The sequence below is a fragment of the Equus quagga genome, chromosome 4, assembly GCF_021613505.1.
Source record: "Equus quagga isolate Etosha38 chromosome 4, UCLA_HA_Equagga_1.0, whole genome shotgun sequence".
Taxonomy (NCBI): domain Eukaryota; kingdom Metazoa; phylum Chordata; class Mammalia; order Perissodactyla; family Equidae; genus Equus; species Equus quagga.
In genome coordinates, this window is record NC_060270.1 from 139,470,219 (window position 1) to 139,485,908 (window position 15,690).

At 42.2% G+C, this 15,690-nt stretch overlaps 1 protein-coding gene across 4 annotated transcripts in view; it reads left to right on the forward strand.

Moving 5' to 3' along the window:
• Positions 1-15,690, forward strand: part of PARD3B (par-3 family cell polarity regulator beta) — a 915,243-nt gene that overhangs the window by 540,114 nt on the left and 359,439 nt on the right. For all 4 annotated transcript variants that reach the window (XM_046658143.1, XM_046658144.1, XM_046658145.1 and 1 more), the window contains 3 exons: positions 64-234; positions 4,385-4,517; positions 11,722-11,821. In XM_046658143.1, coding sequence (XP_046514099.1) covers positions 64-234; positions 4,385-4,517; positions 11,722-11,821 — 404 coding nt within the window. The remainder of the gene's footprint in view (positions 1-63; positions 235-4,384; positions 4,518-11,721; positions 11,822-15,690) is intronic.

Here is a 15,690-nt window from a genome sequence, read left to right on the forward strand (position 1 = left end):
AACAGCCACATGGCATCGCCGTGCATTCCCTGTTTAATTCTGTGCTCCTTTCCTCTGCCCTAGGATGGTCGTCTGCGGGTGAATGACCAGCTGGTTGCCGTTAACGGGGAATCTCTTTTGGGGAAGTCTAACCACGACGCTATGGAGACACTCAGGCGATCGATGTCCATGGAAGGAAACATCCGAGGGATGATCCAGTTGGTGATCCTGAGGAGGCCAGAGAGACCACTGGAGGTGATGCGAATCTTTATTGCCCTCAGCAGATGGCCCAAATGGCCCCCAGAATATGCAAACTTCCATCACCAGCATGATAGTTAGACTCATACTGATTCTGAAACTGGAAAAATATGTCCCACAAGGCTCTGACGGATTTATGTGGTGAACAGGTGGTTATATATTTTAGGTATAACCAGAAGGTGTAAAATTGTGCATATGAAGTAAGTAATTTATCAGATGTAACAAGACCATGTTTTCTGGTTTTTCCCTCCAGAAATTCTTAGAGCTCTGGGCTTTATGAATAGGACTTTATTCATGTAATAAAGTATTAAAGTATGTCACATCTTTATATACTTTTTGGTTGACGTGTGCGTACCTTAGGAAGTTCTCAACCAGTTGTGCGCACCACTTAATGTGAAGATCCCTCTGATGCAGTCAGCTCTCTATATTCTCCCCCGTAACCTGCACATAGATAACAAAGCTTGACTAATTTAAAATTTGATCTATCGAGCAAGTTGCTTGCTTCATATTATTAAATAAATGTTTTCAGTTAAATATTTTTGAAATCTATCACAATTTCTTTATGGGTTTTTTAAATGTAAGGAATAGTTTTACTTACATATAAAGTGTAAGCATAAAATATTCTTGAATACTGACATCCCTGAACATTTTGCTTACATACAATTATATTATTATATTATACAATTATATTATTCATAATAAATATATGGTATTCTAAAACATTATTTTATCTTATATATGAAGAATAATTAGTAAATGTTCCTAAAAATTATTGTAAGAAAAGATAAGAAGAAAAAAGTTGATAGTAGTTAAGAGTAAAGAAAAACATCAAGAAATCCTGCATATATTCCCTAAGGACAAATAACGTGTAACACAAGAATATGCAAAGTTAAAATAGAATGCTATTAAAAACACATTAATACGAAATGTTAGTTTCAATAATAAGTTCAACTTAAAAATAAAAAATTAAGGATTTTCAAGTTAAACAAGGGTAGAAGGTAGTTGGAGCTCACAGTTGCTAATGCTTGGGCCCTGGAGTTTTGGAACCTGACTTAGAACCCACGGTGGCCGTGTCCTGACCGCATGGACTGCCGCAGTTGAGTGCTCAGTGCTTGTACATGACAGGCACTGTTATCCGCTTTGTGCCTTACTGTATTCTCCTTTCCCGGCACGTAGTAGATACAATGCATATTGTGAAATGAATGGATGGAAGTTGCCCCAGAGGCCTACTTCATCCGAGAGAGTAAGCTGAAGTGGTAAACCCACAAATGCTATCTTACTTTGTCGTATTATCAGCTATTGGAAAGGAGTAACTGTACCTTTTTACTCTTCTGTATGTAACCTTGTAAATGTTAGATAAATGTAAATTGGCCAATTACTGGAGACTATATATAATGAGCCAACTTGTTTCCAACATTTGTGTCTGCTTAAGTGACAGAGAGGCTTCCATGAATATTTAATGGCTTGACTTATGTGCATAGTTATCAAACCTATATCGCTTCGCACCATGAAAGAACTGGCTCCCTTCTGGTTTCATGTGATTCTGACCCTGGAGCCCTGGAACTCCATGGAACCCAGTTGCTGGAGATGGCTGTGAAGGATGCCCTGTGGACCCCGAGTCAGCCCTTCTGTGCACCTGCCTGTTACATCTCCCTTAAGATTTCTCGGAACAAAGACACCTCAATGAATAGAAAAGTCTGGAAGACACTGCTCTAGAGTTCCACACTGTGCAGATAGCAAAAGGAAGGGAAAGAAGGAAAATGAATACAGTTGTTAAGAGTCCCCCCACCTCTCATCTTCCCTAATTTCATGTCTTTCTCTAGAATATGTGAATGCCTAGTGGATGTGTGTTCTGTATTTTGCCTCATCAGGTTGAGACATTTTATTCTTTGTGTTCTCCTTGGCTGCAGATATTTTCATGTTAATTCTCCCACTTTGGGTGGGTTGACAATGATTCCATCAGAAGAAAGTGTTAAACTTTCCATTCGTTGCCCCTCCTCAGAAGTGTCTTGTTCATATAGTTCACTAGGGCACCAACTGGGAATAAGAAATGGCACAAAAAGCAGTTTTGATGAGGACATTTAAACAAGATTCATTTTCAGTTTCCCCAGTGCTTACACGCTTTCCATGGGGGATGAGCGGGCACTTGACTCTCGGCTATTGAAAATCTCTGTGATACCGTGAAGATTAAAGAGGGTTTTTTCATATAAAGACGGAAACCTAATGTACAGCTAATCTTTATTAAGTTGAAAATAAAATCTGCAGCTATTTGATCTCCCAAATCTGTGTTTTGCTGTGTGAAAGCAGATGTTGTGCACTCATGTTTCGAGGGTATTGTCCCCTGGAACAGCAGTCACCTCCGGGCACAACAAAGAAGCACCCGTCACCTAGAAAAAGGCCTCTGCAGCTCATATGCTCAGGCAGATCCGTCAGATCTGGCAAGAATACCAAAATGGTTGCTTGAACATTATATTGATATAAAAAAAGTTGAAGATGCTACTTAAGAAAAGTCAAAATATATAGTTGTTGGGGTATTTTCTCCCATTACCCAGATGTACAAGATATGTAAACAGTTTTGATGAGGACCCCATGAAGAATCCATAATGAGCCCTTGATTGAATCAAAATCATTTTAAACAGAAACATGTTTTTCAAAGGATGAGCTTGAGGTTCAATTGTAATTCTATTTGTGCCTAGAGACTTGGTATTAAAAAATGGGTTATGACCTGCTTTTTTTTCCCCTTCCTCAAAACATTTCCCTCCCTGCTGCAAGCTCATCTGGGTAGAGGCAGAATATGTTTAAAAATCCATTATATTTTTTATTGGCTGGGACACTAATGGAGGGCTCCACGACAGCTCTATTTTACAGGCTGAATACCTTAATTAGGCTGGTTACTGATCAGTTGTTGGGATATCGATTGTGTCATTTATCAAAGAGCTGGGAAAGCAGAAAAAAATTTTTTCCTTCTTGCTGTTGTTGTTAAGTCAAAGCCCAGGGCCCCAGCTCGAATGGAGGATGGTGCGCCTCAGCACGACGCTCGCTCTGCCCCGCAGCACAGAGGCAGAGGGGACACGGGGCGTGGAAAAATGCCATCAGCCTTGACGGAAAGCTAGCAGACCTTCGGCAGCTGAAAACATTTTAATTACTAAGAATTCTTACATTGATGTTTAAAATATTTTGTTTAACTAGCAGGACACCAAATTTTTGTAACTCAAGAGGAAAGTATAAATCAAACGTATTGTTTGGGCCGAATGCTTTTCTCAGAAGGGAAGAGCTTTGGGGATCCGATCTGTGTTTTGTTTGGGGCATGTTCCTCTCACAAATGGTCAAGGGAACAGCCATGAGGCAGCTTCCAAATTCCATCCTTGAAATCTGTTCAGGAGACGCATAATGTGAGCAAGAGCAGGGGCCAGTTCTCCGTGGCTGCGTCCTCTTGAACAAACAGCTGGAGCTCTCTGGAACTGCCCCCAGTACCTCTCAGCACCTGTGGAACAGGGCTTATGGGGGGTTATTCTGGGCACAGCAGTTCTAAGGAAACTGTGAATTTGTTTACAGGCTGTCAAAAATTAAAATTGGAGGAGGAAATATGGAAAAAAAGAGAAAAACCTCAAGAGAACCACTGTCTGGCGTTGTCACAGCAGTCTGTTTTAGCTGCTGGCCAAAAGACATAGTGTCTGCAGAGGGACACGCTCGTGACCCTTCAGTAGCTGCCCTGCTTGGGTTCTGACTTGTCCCAGAGCATATGCATTTAGTTGCCCAGGGAAAGAGCGAGGAGCCAGCTGGTTGGCAGAAAAACACCCTTGGCATGAACTGTGTTCTTGTGTTGACACTGCCACAAGCTGTACTCCCAGATGGAAGAAAATTTGAAAGAAGCCAGTTGTAAGTGGGGGAAGGAATAATAAAGTTAATCCTCTTTTGTGTTGGCTATCAGCACTCCTAACCCTTAGCACCACGTTGTCAGTATTTTTTATTTCATATTGAAAGATGTTTTAAGTGATAGGGCCATTTTGATTTTCCACAGTTGAGGACTTATGTGTAATGGAGTCTTGAAAGATTATTCATAAATCGATCATTCTTTCACTTTGCTTCCATTGACCAAGTTGGAACATATTAAAAAAGCAAGTGTGATTCTTATTTCCCCCCCCAGGAGCCTGCAGAATGTGGGGCATTTTCTAAGCCATGCTTTGAGAACTCTCAAAACGCTATACCCACCTCCAGGAGAAATGAGAATAGTGCGTTGCATCCGTTTGGCATGTACAGTCCACAAGACAGGCAGAAAGGTAAGAGTCTATCCATTTTCATCCACCACAGATGGTGTGAGAGAACTCAAGAGTGTCTTTTTATTAAAAAAGAAGGAACAAAAGGCAGTTAATTAGACTAAGTGCAGACTTTGCTGCTCTGAGTCATGAACACTGGAGATGGGTGGAGAGCCGACTCGGAAGCTGTGAAGTGATTCCTGGCATTGCCTCCAGTTTAAGTGACAGTTTCTATGCTTGTGCCCCAAACATGGAGGGTTATGCATAAAACAAACCATGCTTGGAGAAACAAAATGGCAAACGGGCAAACTGTTATTCCTTTATTTATTTTTACAACCTTTTAATATTGGAAATTACCAAGTATCAGTAACTACTAAACTTTAAAAATATGTGGACTGGTGTTAAACCATAAAATGTTCATAACAAGATTCAAAGATTTATGCTTGATTCTAAGAGGAATGTGGTAAATATCAAAACTGAGACCATTCTGTGACAGTTGGAATGTTCTTGTTATTGTCTCACTACACTTTTACTGTCCCTTAATATCTTGTATGGATCATATTTCTAGTAGAGCTCTAGATGTAAAAAATTTGGATTTTATTCTTTGTTTTTCAAAAGTTATACTTCAGATCACCAAGAAAATTCCTTTATTTCCCTGCGTCTCCTTTCTTTAATAACTTTAATCTTTTGTATTGCGAAAGCAATGCATATTCATTACAGAAAATTTGGAGAAAGGCAATAAAAAGAAAGTTTAATATTACTCATACTTCTATCTATCAAAGACACTAATCAATAACATTTTTATGTATATTTCAAGTCTTTCCTTCATGCAAATATGTGTGTATAAAGTGAAATGAAAATGAAATATAGTGTATATAATGTTCAGGAAATTGCTTTTTTACCTAATAGCACATTGTGAACATCTCACCATGTCAGTGAATATTCTACAGTGTCACGTCCAGTAGTTGCATGGTCATCTACTGTCTGCAGCCATTACATGTTGATTGTGTAATCAGTCCTCTGTTTTTTGGACACGTAAGATGTTACCAAAATTTAAATACATGGAACAATTTCTAGACTCAGATTACTCCATCAGAACAGACTTGTAAATCTGAGGTTCCTCTAGAATTAAATTATTTCATCAGAATGGGATGTTGCTTTTTCCTCTGAATTCCTCCATTTTAGGGAGACTAGTAGCAACAGCTGTGACCATTTCTTCCATCTTTACTGTGTTGGATACTGCGTTAAGCAATTTACATGCACACTCGAAGTGGGTAATGTTATTATCCTCATTTTACAGATGAAGAAATAGAAAGTCAGAGAGAGTAGACAGTTTACCCAAGACCACGTCCTTGATCTATGCAGAGCCTGGATTCGGCTCCTGTCTCTCTGACTCGAGTTCATTCCCTAAACCACAGCACAGGCCCTGGCTTCAAGTTTCCCTTGAAACTATTGAAATCCTTTCACCCGATACTAAAAATGTCTGTTAGAAGCTGACTCTACTTTGTATCAGATAAAGAAATACTCAGTATGTCTTTTCTCATCTTCTTAAAGAAATTAGAAGTTTTCTTGACAGGGCGAGATCTCCTTCTGAGACCTTAAATCGCGATATGGGAGAATCTGGGGAAGGAGCAGCCTTCTGGCTCCCACGCCCGTGTGATGACCAAGAATGTTGGCATCTCTATTAAAGTATCTGGCCTTTATGTCATTTCACTCACCTTTAATTCTGAAGCAACATGTGGTCCAGTGGCAATCCAAGTTCAGGATTTTCTTCCCAATTCCACCAGCGACATCCAAGAGAACTTTGGGCACCTTACCTCCTGTCTTGCTTCATTTTCAACACCCATAAAATCTCGATGCTGAGGTGATAATAGCACAGCCTGTTTTTAGAGGACATTGAGTTACTCCAGGAATAGGCCAATGTCTCTAAGAAGGATAGCAAAGACTGAAATAACAAAACCATAAAGCTAGTTAAAGTGTAAGGGCACACACGGAAAAGAATTCTAAATAATAAAGTCCACTCAAAACACAAGCTAGAAACAAAATGCTGTGATACTTTAGAGCTGCAGTCAAATGCTTGGAGTTTGTATTTCCACTGAACAGTTAGAATCCTTGGGGTGCAGGTGGGAGGGTCTGCCTGTTCTCTTCCTCCTGAGACACTGATCCAGGTAGAACAACTTTTACACCAGTGAAAAAGCCATGCAGATCAGCTAACTACAAGGTTCCTGCGACACTTCCTCCCCAACCTTGATTTCCAAGGTAACAAATAAAATCCAGTTCTTTCAATAATTGAGTCTACTAAACACTATTTTTTAAAAAGCTGAGAAAATCTATTGTTATTATTTCCTTGCGAATCTGTGATACAATATTCGGATATAAGAATTAGACTTATCAAAGAATAGTCTCATTAAATTTTAATTGTAAGAGTCCAGTGGATGAAATTCTCTTACTTTTTATGTAAGCCTGTTGATTGGGACAAAAAATATAGATAGCATAATTTATAAACATGATGCTGTAGAAGAATATTATGATCCTGACTTCTTTGTAATATGAATAACATTTTACATTTTGAGAACTGTTGAGAGTTCCTGAATTTCAGTGAGGTGGCAATAGGCCATGGACTCATGAAAGCTGAGTGAGTGTTCACTCACCACCACCAGGTTTTTTAAGGAGCTGCTTTAGAAAAACAAGATGGACTTGACAAAATGTAATGTCTAGTGAGGAGAGGAACTGTTACAGCCAAAACATTAACTTTTTTTCTTCCCTTCTTCCTTTCCTTTGTATATTTAAAAATCCAATGTTGATATGCTGTGTTCCATCTATTTTTATAATAATAGTACATACCACCCACAGTTCCAGGGTTATTTTTTATATATATATACATATTCCTGTCAAGCTGCTACACAGAAAGGGCATTTTTAGAACTAACATTTGTGGAAATTGTAACACCAGAAAATTCACATTTGTGGTGGGGAATTGCAAGCAATGCCCACAATGGAATACATGTGGTGCTCCAAGATGGTAATAAGGGCGGAGGTTTGTGTCCCAGGGGGTTACTGCAAAATCCTATTAAGCATTTGAATGATAATGAAGTGCACCAGTGCTGTATTTTCTGAAGACTCTTGCTGGCAGGTCTCCCCCTGGCTGAGTAACAGCCTAAATGTGGTTGGTCCCTGGTCTGTGGTCACCTCTCCTCTCCTTGCTCTCACGTCCCCTTCTGTCCTCTACTTCTGCTTCTCCTCTCCTTTCAGCTCAAGAGCACCCCAGCCCCTGCCTCAGTCACCTCCTGCCCCCAAATCTGCCCAGGGTCACCCACTGAGGTCTCCGTTAGGCCTTTCATCCCTAGCCCATATCCAAAATTTTGGTTCTATGTCCTGTCTCTCTGGATGTGTGTTCCCTGGGGTCCTTTGAGAAGACACACAATCGTATAATTATTCCTAATGTGCTTCCTCCTGAGAACCAGCGTGTATCCACCCCTCTATGGCAGCAAGGTACCACCTGTGAGCGGTGCTCAGAAATTAAATTATACTTTTCAATTGGACTGATGCTTATCGGATGCCTCCACTGTGTGGAAGACACTCTCAGGGATGCAACGATGAACACAATGCTGTTACTGCCCTCCAGAACAGTCTAAAGCAGGGGTCAGTACACACTTTGTCCGTAAAAGGCCACATAGTAAATATTTTAGGCTTTGCGGGCCATAGGATCTCTGTTGCAACTCCTTAGCTCTGCCACTGTGGTGGGAAAGCAGCCAGACAGCACATAAATGAATGGACATGCCTGTGCCCAATGACGCTTTATGTACAAAACCAGGGGGGCGCTGGTTTGGACCAGGGGTAGAGCTTGCTGAGCCCTCATCTGAAGTCACAATCTCTTTTACCCTTCTTTTCTGATCTGGCCCTGGCAGGATGGATCCTGTAAAACAAGTAACAACAAAAAAGATGGTGATTAAAATAAGGGTCATTTGGTCATCAGTGAAGCAGTGACCAGAGGATGCAGTGTCAGCACCCACAGGCGTGTGTATAGAGGGACATCAAGGCTTACCTTGTACACTCAATGAAACCCAGAAAGATTATTTTTAGGAGAAAAGAATTCCAGGTTTTCACACTGATATTGGGCTTAACAAAGGTGTTTGGGCCAAGAGAAAAAATATATATATTCCTTACAGCATCTGCATGTGCTATTTAAAAAGCACCAAGGATAAAGGGTCAAGATGAAGAAGGCATTTACCCCAGCGCCTGTCACTAATTTAAAACACAGATTGTTCATGTGAATAGGATAAAAATTAAAGTTAGTGATTGTAATAGAACTTGAAGTAGCCAGAGAAGATGCTGAAGAAGAGCAGGGAGAGGAGGAAGAGGAGGACAAGGAGGAAGTCACCTACAGTCCAGTGAGAGAAATCAATACCCGTAAATGGATGATGGATCCGCAGATAGCTCATTGCGAAAGAAACGTGTGATAAATGTTATGCGAGAATTATTTTCCATACTATTAATAGATAAACCCAATCATCAGTGGATAAAGACAGCAAAGGTGTATTTTTTGATTGTGTCACAGCACAGTGAGACTTGGCAGCAGAGGAGGGGCGCTGTGCTCCAGGCAGTGGCTGAGGGACCTGGGCTCCTTCCGTTGGTGGCCGGGCCATGTTCTAGAGCTCCTCCGTCCTACCTGCATCTGATCGTGGGAAAGGGCAGGAGGTGGAGAAGGTACACTATTTCTTAACCACTGAGGTGGGCAGTGACATCCCCATAGCAACTCACATTCTTTGCCCAAGGACTAGGCTTGTATGAAGAGGGTGGGGAAATGGGGCCTCGGGTCTAGCTGGTGCCCAGGAAGAAAGGAGGAAGAGAGATGAAATGAGCACCAGTATTCTCTGCCCCTGTAGTGGAAGTGCTGACAGATCCCAGAGCAGCAGGGAAGGCTTCACAGAGAAGGTGGTGTTTGACGTGGGCCTTGGGAGAAGGTGGGACTTCCATGAGTGGAGTGCAGTTTTGCACTCATGTCAGCAAAGACGCTGAGGCAGGAAAGCCCAGCTGTGGCTGGGGAACGGTAAGCAGTCTCGGGTGGCTAATGAGTGATAGGAGATGAAGTCGGCTGTTGGGACACAGACCTTTACTCTGCAGGCCATTGTGTGCTCCTGAACTGTTTCTGAGCAGGCAAGTCACCTGAGCATGGCTGTGTTTACCCTGTGTAAAGACGGACAGAGAAGTTGAGGCTACCGTCAGAAGGAGGCAGAAAGACGTCCCAATATGTCCCATGTCCCCACTGCACTCTGTAGTCCTTCTGCTCTGTTTCTGTCAGCAAGTGTCTGGCTGCCATAATACCAAATATGACTGCCGCCATATTACCAAATCACTGGATCCCTGGGGGTGGGGGCGGTGCAGGGGCACTGTGCTGGCTGCCTTTACTCATCATGCTTCTCTACCCTGCTCATCTTACTTATCAGATTCCTGCTTTAAGCCTCGTTCCCAAGGACACGTCAGCACTGCTAGAACTCGCTGCATTTTATGCTAGTCCCTAGGACAGAGTTTAGAGCAAGGCCTTGCCTGGTGTATTTGTCAGGGTTCTCAGAGAAACAGAACCAATGAGATTGTGTACAGAGAGCGAGAGAGAGAAAAAGAGAAAGAGACGTATTATGAGGAATTGCTCCCTCAATTATGGAGGTAGGCAAGTCCCACGATCTGCAGGTCAGCCAGCAAGCTGGAGACCCAGGAGAGGCACTGAGTAGTTCCCATCTGAATGCCAACAGGCTCAAGACCCAGGAAAAGCTGATGATCCAGCTTGAGTCTGAGGGCAGGAAAAAGCCAATGTCCCAGTTTGAACAGGCAAGAAGAATTCTGTCCTTTTCGGAGGAAGGTCACCCTTTTTGTTCTAGTCAGACCTTCATCTGATTAGATGAGGCCCACCCACTTAGGGAGAGCCATCTGCTTTACTCAGTCTACTGATTTAAACGTTAATCTCATCCAAAAACAACCTCACAGAAATACCCAGAATAATGTGTGACCCGGTATCCCGGTGCCCCCATGGCCCAGTCAAGATGATACATAAAATTAACCATCAGACCTGCCGTGTGGGCGAGTAGTCAAAACAGGTTCTGTTACCAGCAGCATTTCTCAAGGACAGGGGGACTTTTTTCTTGTTCCAGCAATCAGGGACAAGAGGGTCCACCTTGTACCAAGTGTCTCGCTGTAATAGATGAACAGTAGTTTCTGATGTATAAAATGTAATCCTTTACTTATTAGCACTTATTGCATTTATAAATTACCTCTTGAATATGCACCATCTTATATAATCCCTATACTCTTCCAATGAAGGTGTTCTTATCCCCAATTTACAGATTCAGAAACCAAGGCTTATGGAAGCTGAGTCATCTTCCCGAGTTCACACAGCATTTGGGGCCATGGTTGGGAACACCCAGTCTTGCTCCATAAACCATACTCTTACCCAGGATGTCCCATAATGCTTTTTGTCCTTTAGTTGATGTTGTCATTCGTGATGAGAGTTAGATGATATAAGGTGCATAATGCCTAGCGCATCGTCTGGTACGCAGTCGGATCTCGACCAACCTTACTTGTCATTAGTTGCCGTAATATTCAGAAGACATGTCTAGTTTTTTCTGTGTAGAATAGACTGAAAAAGTGAGCACTTTTAGTAGATGGGAAAACTAGGATTCAGACCCCAGTCTTTTGCTTCCAAAACTCCAAACCTGGGGGGTTTCCTTTATGACACAGATGCAAAAGAGGGTTTTTTTCCCATCTACTGTGTCTAAATGGTGAGTAGCTATACTGCATCTCGTGAGTTTTGTTGAAGGACTTTCTGTCACTGAGGCAAATGTTTAAATCACCATATAATCCAGAGCATTCCTTATAGAGTCTTGTTTACGAAAACATTAAGTCATAAAAGAAGTGGCTTTGTTAATCTTCCACAAATCACAGCTGATGAATAGGAGTCAGCCTCTCCTGGACTGGAGAAGGTAGTCAGGATGCTGGACCTGACTTGCCAGGGGTTGCCAGCAGGTCACCAGCATAAAAACACATCAGCAGGCTTAGCTTTCCTGGACCAGGCTGCACCAGCTCTCAGACGAATCCTTCAGCCCCATGTGAGGACTGACATTTCAAGGTTGGTTTATGTGTTGGTGAAAATTGCGTCTGGGAGATGGACTGCAGCAACCCCGGGCGTGAGCGGTTCTGCCTCTGGTTTCCCACGGCTCCATTTGTTCTGTTTATAGAGCCATCGCTGCCCGGTGACGGATGGGCCGAGAGTCAAGTACCGCCTTCCCCATCACCACATCCTGTTCTGGAACTGGGCCTTGAAGATTACAGCCACAGGTATCGATAAAATGATACGTCGTAAATGTTCCCTGGTATGGTTTTCTGGGAAAGCCCAGCAACCTTATTTTAACTCTATTTCTTTCCAGAATGGAAATCTCGTAGTATCTGTAATTCCTTTCCAGTGAAACCTTCCCAAAGCTAATGTTCATAGCTCTGATTGTTCATATTTTACTTCCTGGAATTTTTTAAGATTCATCATATATGATTAAAATATTTAAGAAAATTGTTGAATTTTCTTTTATCAAATTAAAAACTAGGGCACTGGAACTCAAAGAAGTTATATGGGAAGCTATAAAACAAAACCGAGAAGACAGAAGGCTTAGTTTTCTCTCATTTGTAATTGGCAAACCCTAAAGGTATTTTAAAAATAGATGTTCCAAGAAAGTTAATGGAATCTAAAAATTAAAGCAACACCATATATAAACTAAAATGTTGAAAAGAGTGCCCAATATTATATCCACTCTGTAATAGAAACCAAAAAAATCAATAATTTTTAGAATCACACAAGCATGAGAGAGATTTCCTAAGCATACACACCATTTGACTAGTGGAATTCATAGATTTTGTTCTTCTGATGAGTTTTAAAAATCATTAAATTGTCCCTTTGCTATTTTCTGTATTTATTATGGCTGTTAAAAACTGTGTGTTGTATTCCATTCCACATCCCTTGATAATCCTGAGAAAGTTTTTCATTTTTCTTGCAGCAATACTGGTGTCTTTCCTATTATGCTTTTTATTACAATCTGCTAAAAATAAAGCAATGCAACAAGAGTATAGCTACCTCTGTTAGCTGGAAGCTTACCTATATCTAGCTGTCTCTGACTCCTACGTTTTTGAAGTCGGCTGTCTTACTCATAGGGTATATTTCATGAATTAGATTGATAATCATAATAATTTCTAGATCAGTGTCTCTGGGGGGTTCTTAAAAGAAAACCTGGACATATTTAATTTTGTTCATTCATTTCCATTGCCTGCCTCAATCCTGAGTCAAAAATGACAGTTTAGGGCCGACCCGGTGGCACAGTGATTAAGTTCACGTGCTCCTCTTCGGTGGCCCAAGGTCTGCAGGTTCAGATCCTGGGCACAGACCTGGCACCAATCATCAAGCCATGCTGAGGCAGCGTCCCACATAAAATAGAGTAGGACTGGCACAGATGTGAGCTCAGCGACAGTCTTCCTCCAGCAAAAAGAGGAGGATTGGCACCAGATGTTAGCTCAGGGATGATCTTCCTCACAAAAAGAAAAATAAAAGACAGTTTGGTGGCATTAAAAAAAATCCATTTTAAAAAGAATTTCCTTCATTCTACTTTGCTGTTTATCCTGTGTATTTGTGCAAAACTGTCGAGAGGGTGCAAAGATGAATCAGATATAAACCTGTGATGTTATGATTGCCAAGAAGAAATACCTAGTTGGTCTTCATCAGTTTCTGGCACAGAGCTCCTAAAACCCTTGGAATTTCCTAAGTGTTGAAGGAATAAGGTGTCTTTTGTGATGTTAATGTGGTGACATTTGGAAAGCACCTGAGGGTGGGGGCTGGCCGCCAGTGCAGAGTGATTAGAGGGTTGGAACTTTCAGTTCTGCCCCAAGCCTCTGGGGAAGGGAAAGGGGCTGGAGGTTGAATCAATTGCTAATGACCAATGAGTTAATCAGTGATGCCTGTGTAAGGAAGCCTCCATGAAACCCAGAAGGACGGGGTTCAGAGAGCTTCCAGGTTGGTGAACATGTGGAGATGTGGGGCGAGTGGCACACCCCTGCCCACATCCCCTGCCCTGTGTAGCTTTACACCTGCCTGTTCCTGAGTTGTATCCTTTCTAGTAACATGTTTCTCTGAGTTCTGTGAGCCACTCTAGCAAATTGTCAAACCCGAGGAGGGGGTCTTGGGAATTTCTGATTTACAGCCAGTTGGTCAGAAGCACAGGTAACAACCTGGACTTGAGACAGGTGTCGGAAGTCCAAGGAGGGGTGGGTGGAACCTCCAATCTATAGCGGGTAGACGTCCTTCCCACCAATTCCTCACCCCACATTGTCGTTGTCTGCCATGCTCTGTGATGCCTCTGTGATGCTTCTGCAGAGAAGAATAGAGAAGCATGGAAGGGCTTCAAGCCTAGGAGTGAAAATGTCAGGTTGAGTGACTAGAGTTGTGGAGGCTGAGTGGATGGGGGAGACATGGACAAGGGGAGGAGTCTGGGGACTGGCAAGAGGAGAGAAGGGCTTGAATGACGGGAGAAGCAGCAGGGCTGGAGAGGAGGGGACAGAGCCAAAGACATTTTCAAGATGGAAGGAACAAATCTAAAGCTTTGAAACTCCCCCTCCTGGGATCCCCTGACCAGCACAGTCCTGCAGGCTGCTGCGTTGCCTAGGTGACCAGCAGCAGCGAGGTTGGTGTGAAGCTCAGGGTGGAGGAAAGGTTGGAAGGGAGCCAGGAGGGCTAGCAAAGGGCCGTCCTGTCTTTCAAGAAAAGGGTGAAAGCCCTCTCAAAGGGGAAAGTGGTGCTTTAGGGATGGAGCCAGGCTTTGGGACAGAAAGCGGCTGCTGCCTGAGGAGTGGAAAACGCTGCTCTTCGCACCCAAGGGAAATCAGGAATTTAGTGAACTTATTTGTACTATTATGTCAACGATTATTAGACAAAAGTTTAGCGCCTATGTGTCTAAATAAAAAATAAACATAAAGGAAATATATTTTCTTCTGTGATATCTCAGAGAGAGTTAAAGGCAGATCAGTCAGCAGACAGAATACGTTGAATTTTATTAACAGCTTAGCCAACGCTTGGTTATTCCCTACCTGTTCATATTTTCCCTCCCTCTTGGATCTCTCTCAGCTCTGTGTCTGTCCGTCTGTCTCTCTCTCTCCCTCATGCCCTGCATCTACTCTCAGTCATAATAACCAGTTGTGGAAGTCTGTCCTTGGACACCTGAGACTTGAGACTTAATGTTTTTTAGGCTTTCCCCTCACACTCTTCTTACCCCGCCTCTTTATTTCAGACAGTTCTCCTTGAACATCCGTGGCTGGGTCTTCTGTGTCCTTCACATTCCTGATTTGTCGCCACACTCTGGACACTGGCATCTGTTTCATGCTCCCCTTATTTATTCATTAGGTGGCATAATTTGACATTGAGTATCGTTTCCATTTGATAGATTCCCTGGTTGCTCATGCTGAAAACATGGCCTTTGTCTAAGACGTGTCTTTGGCCTTCTGTCAACTTCCAGCTTCCCACGACCTCCACTGCAGCCGCTCAGCCGAGCACGTACTAACTTCCTTCAAATGAAAATGTCATATTTTATAGTTAACCATGGTGTCACCCTCTCACTCCAAAATTTTTGAATATGTAGCATAAAATTACAAACTGTTTCACTAGTCTAACTTACATGTCTAAAATATTTTCACATCAGTGAATTCAATACTACCCTCACTGTGTAAGTCACTGTGTGCTCACACTGGCTCTAATCGTGTCTCATGTTCCACTTACTTCCCTCCTTAAACACCTGCCAATCTGGAATCAGCCATTTTGTACCATGGCAGGAGGCGTTCTTTTATTGAATGTGTTCAAAACTATGGTAACAGATGTGTATATCACTGGGATCAATTCAATGGGCACATTCAGGTATACATATACGAGGGCATATTTGTTATTCATATGTACAAAGCAGCTTTTCATTTTTTTGACTATCCTTACTTGTAGCTCAACATCTGTACAAAAAGATTCCCTTTATTTAGTCTGATCCTTACTTGATGTTATTGCATCAAGTAGCATTGCCACCTTATTTTTTTTTTAAAAGATTTTATTTTTCCTTTTTCTCCCTAAAGCCCCCCGGTACATAGTTGTGTATTTTTAGTTGTGGGTCCTTCCAGTTGTGGCATGTGGGACG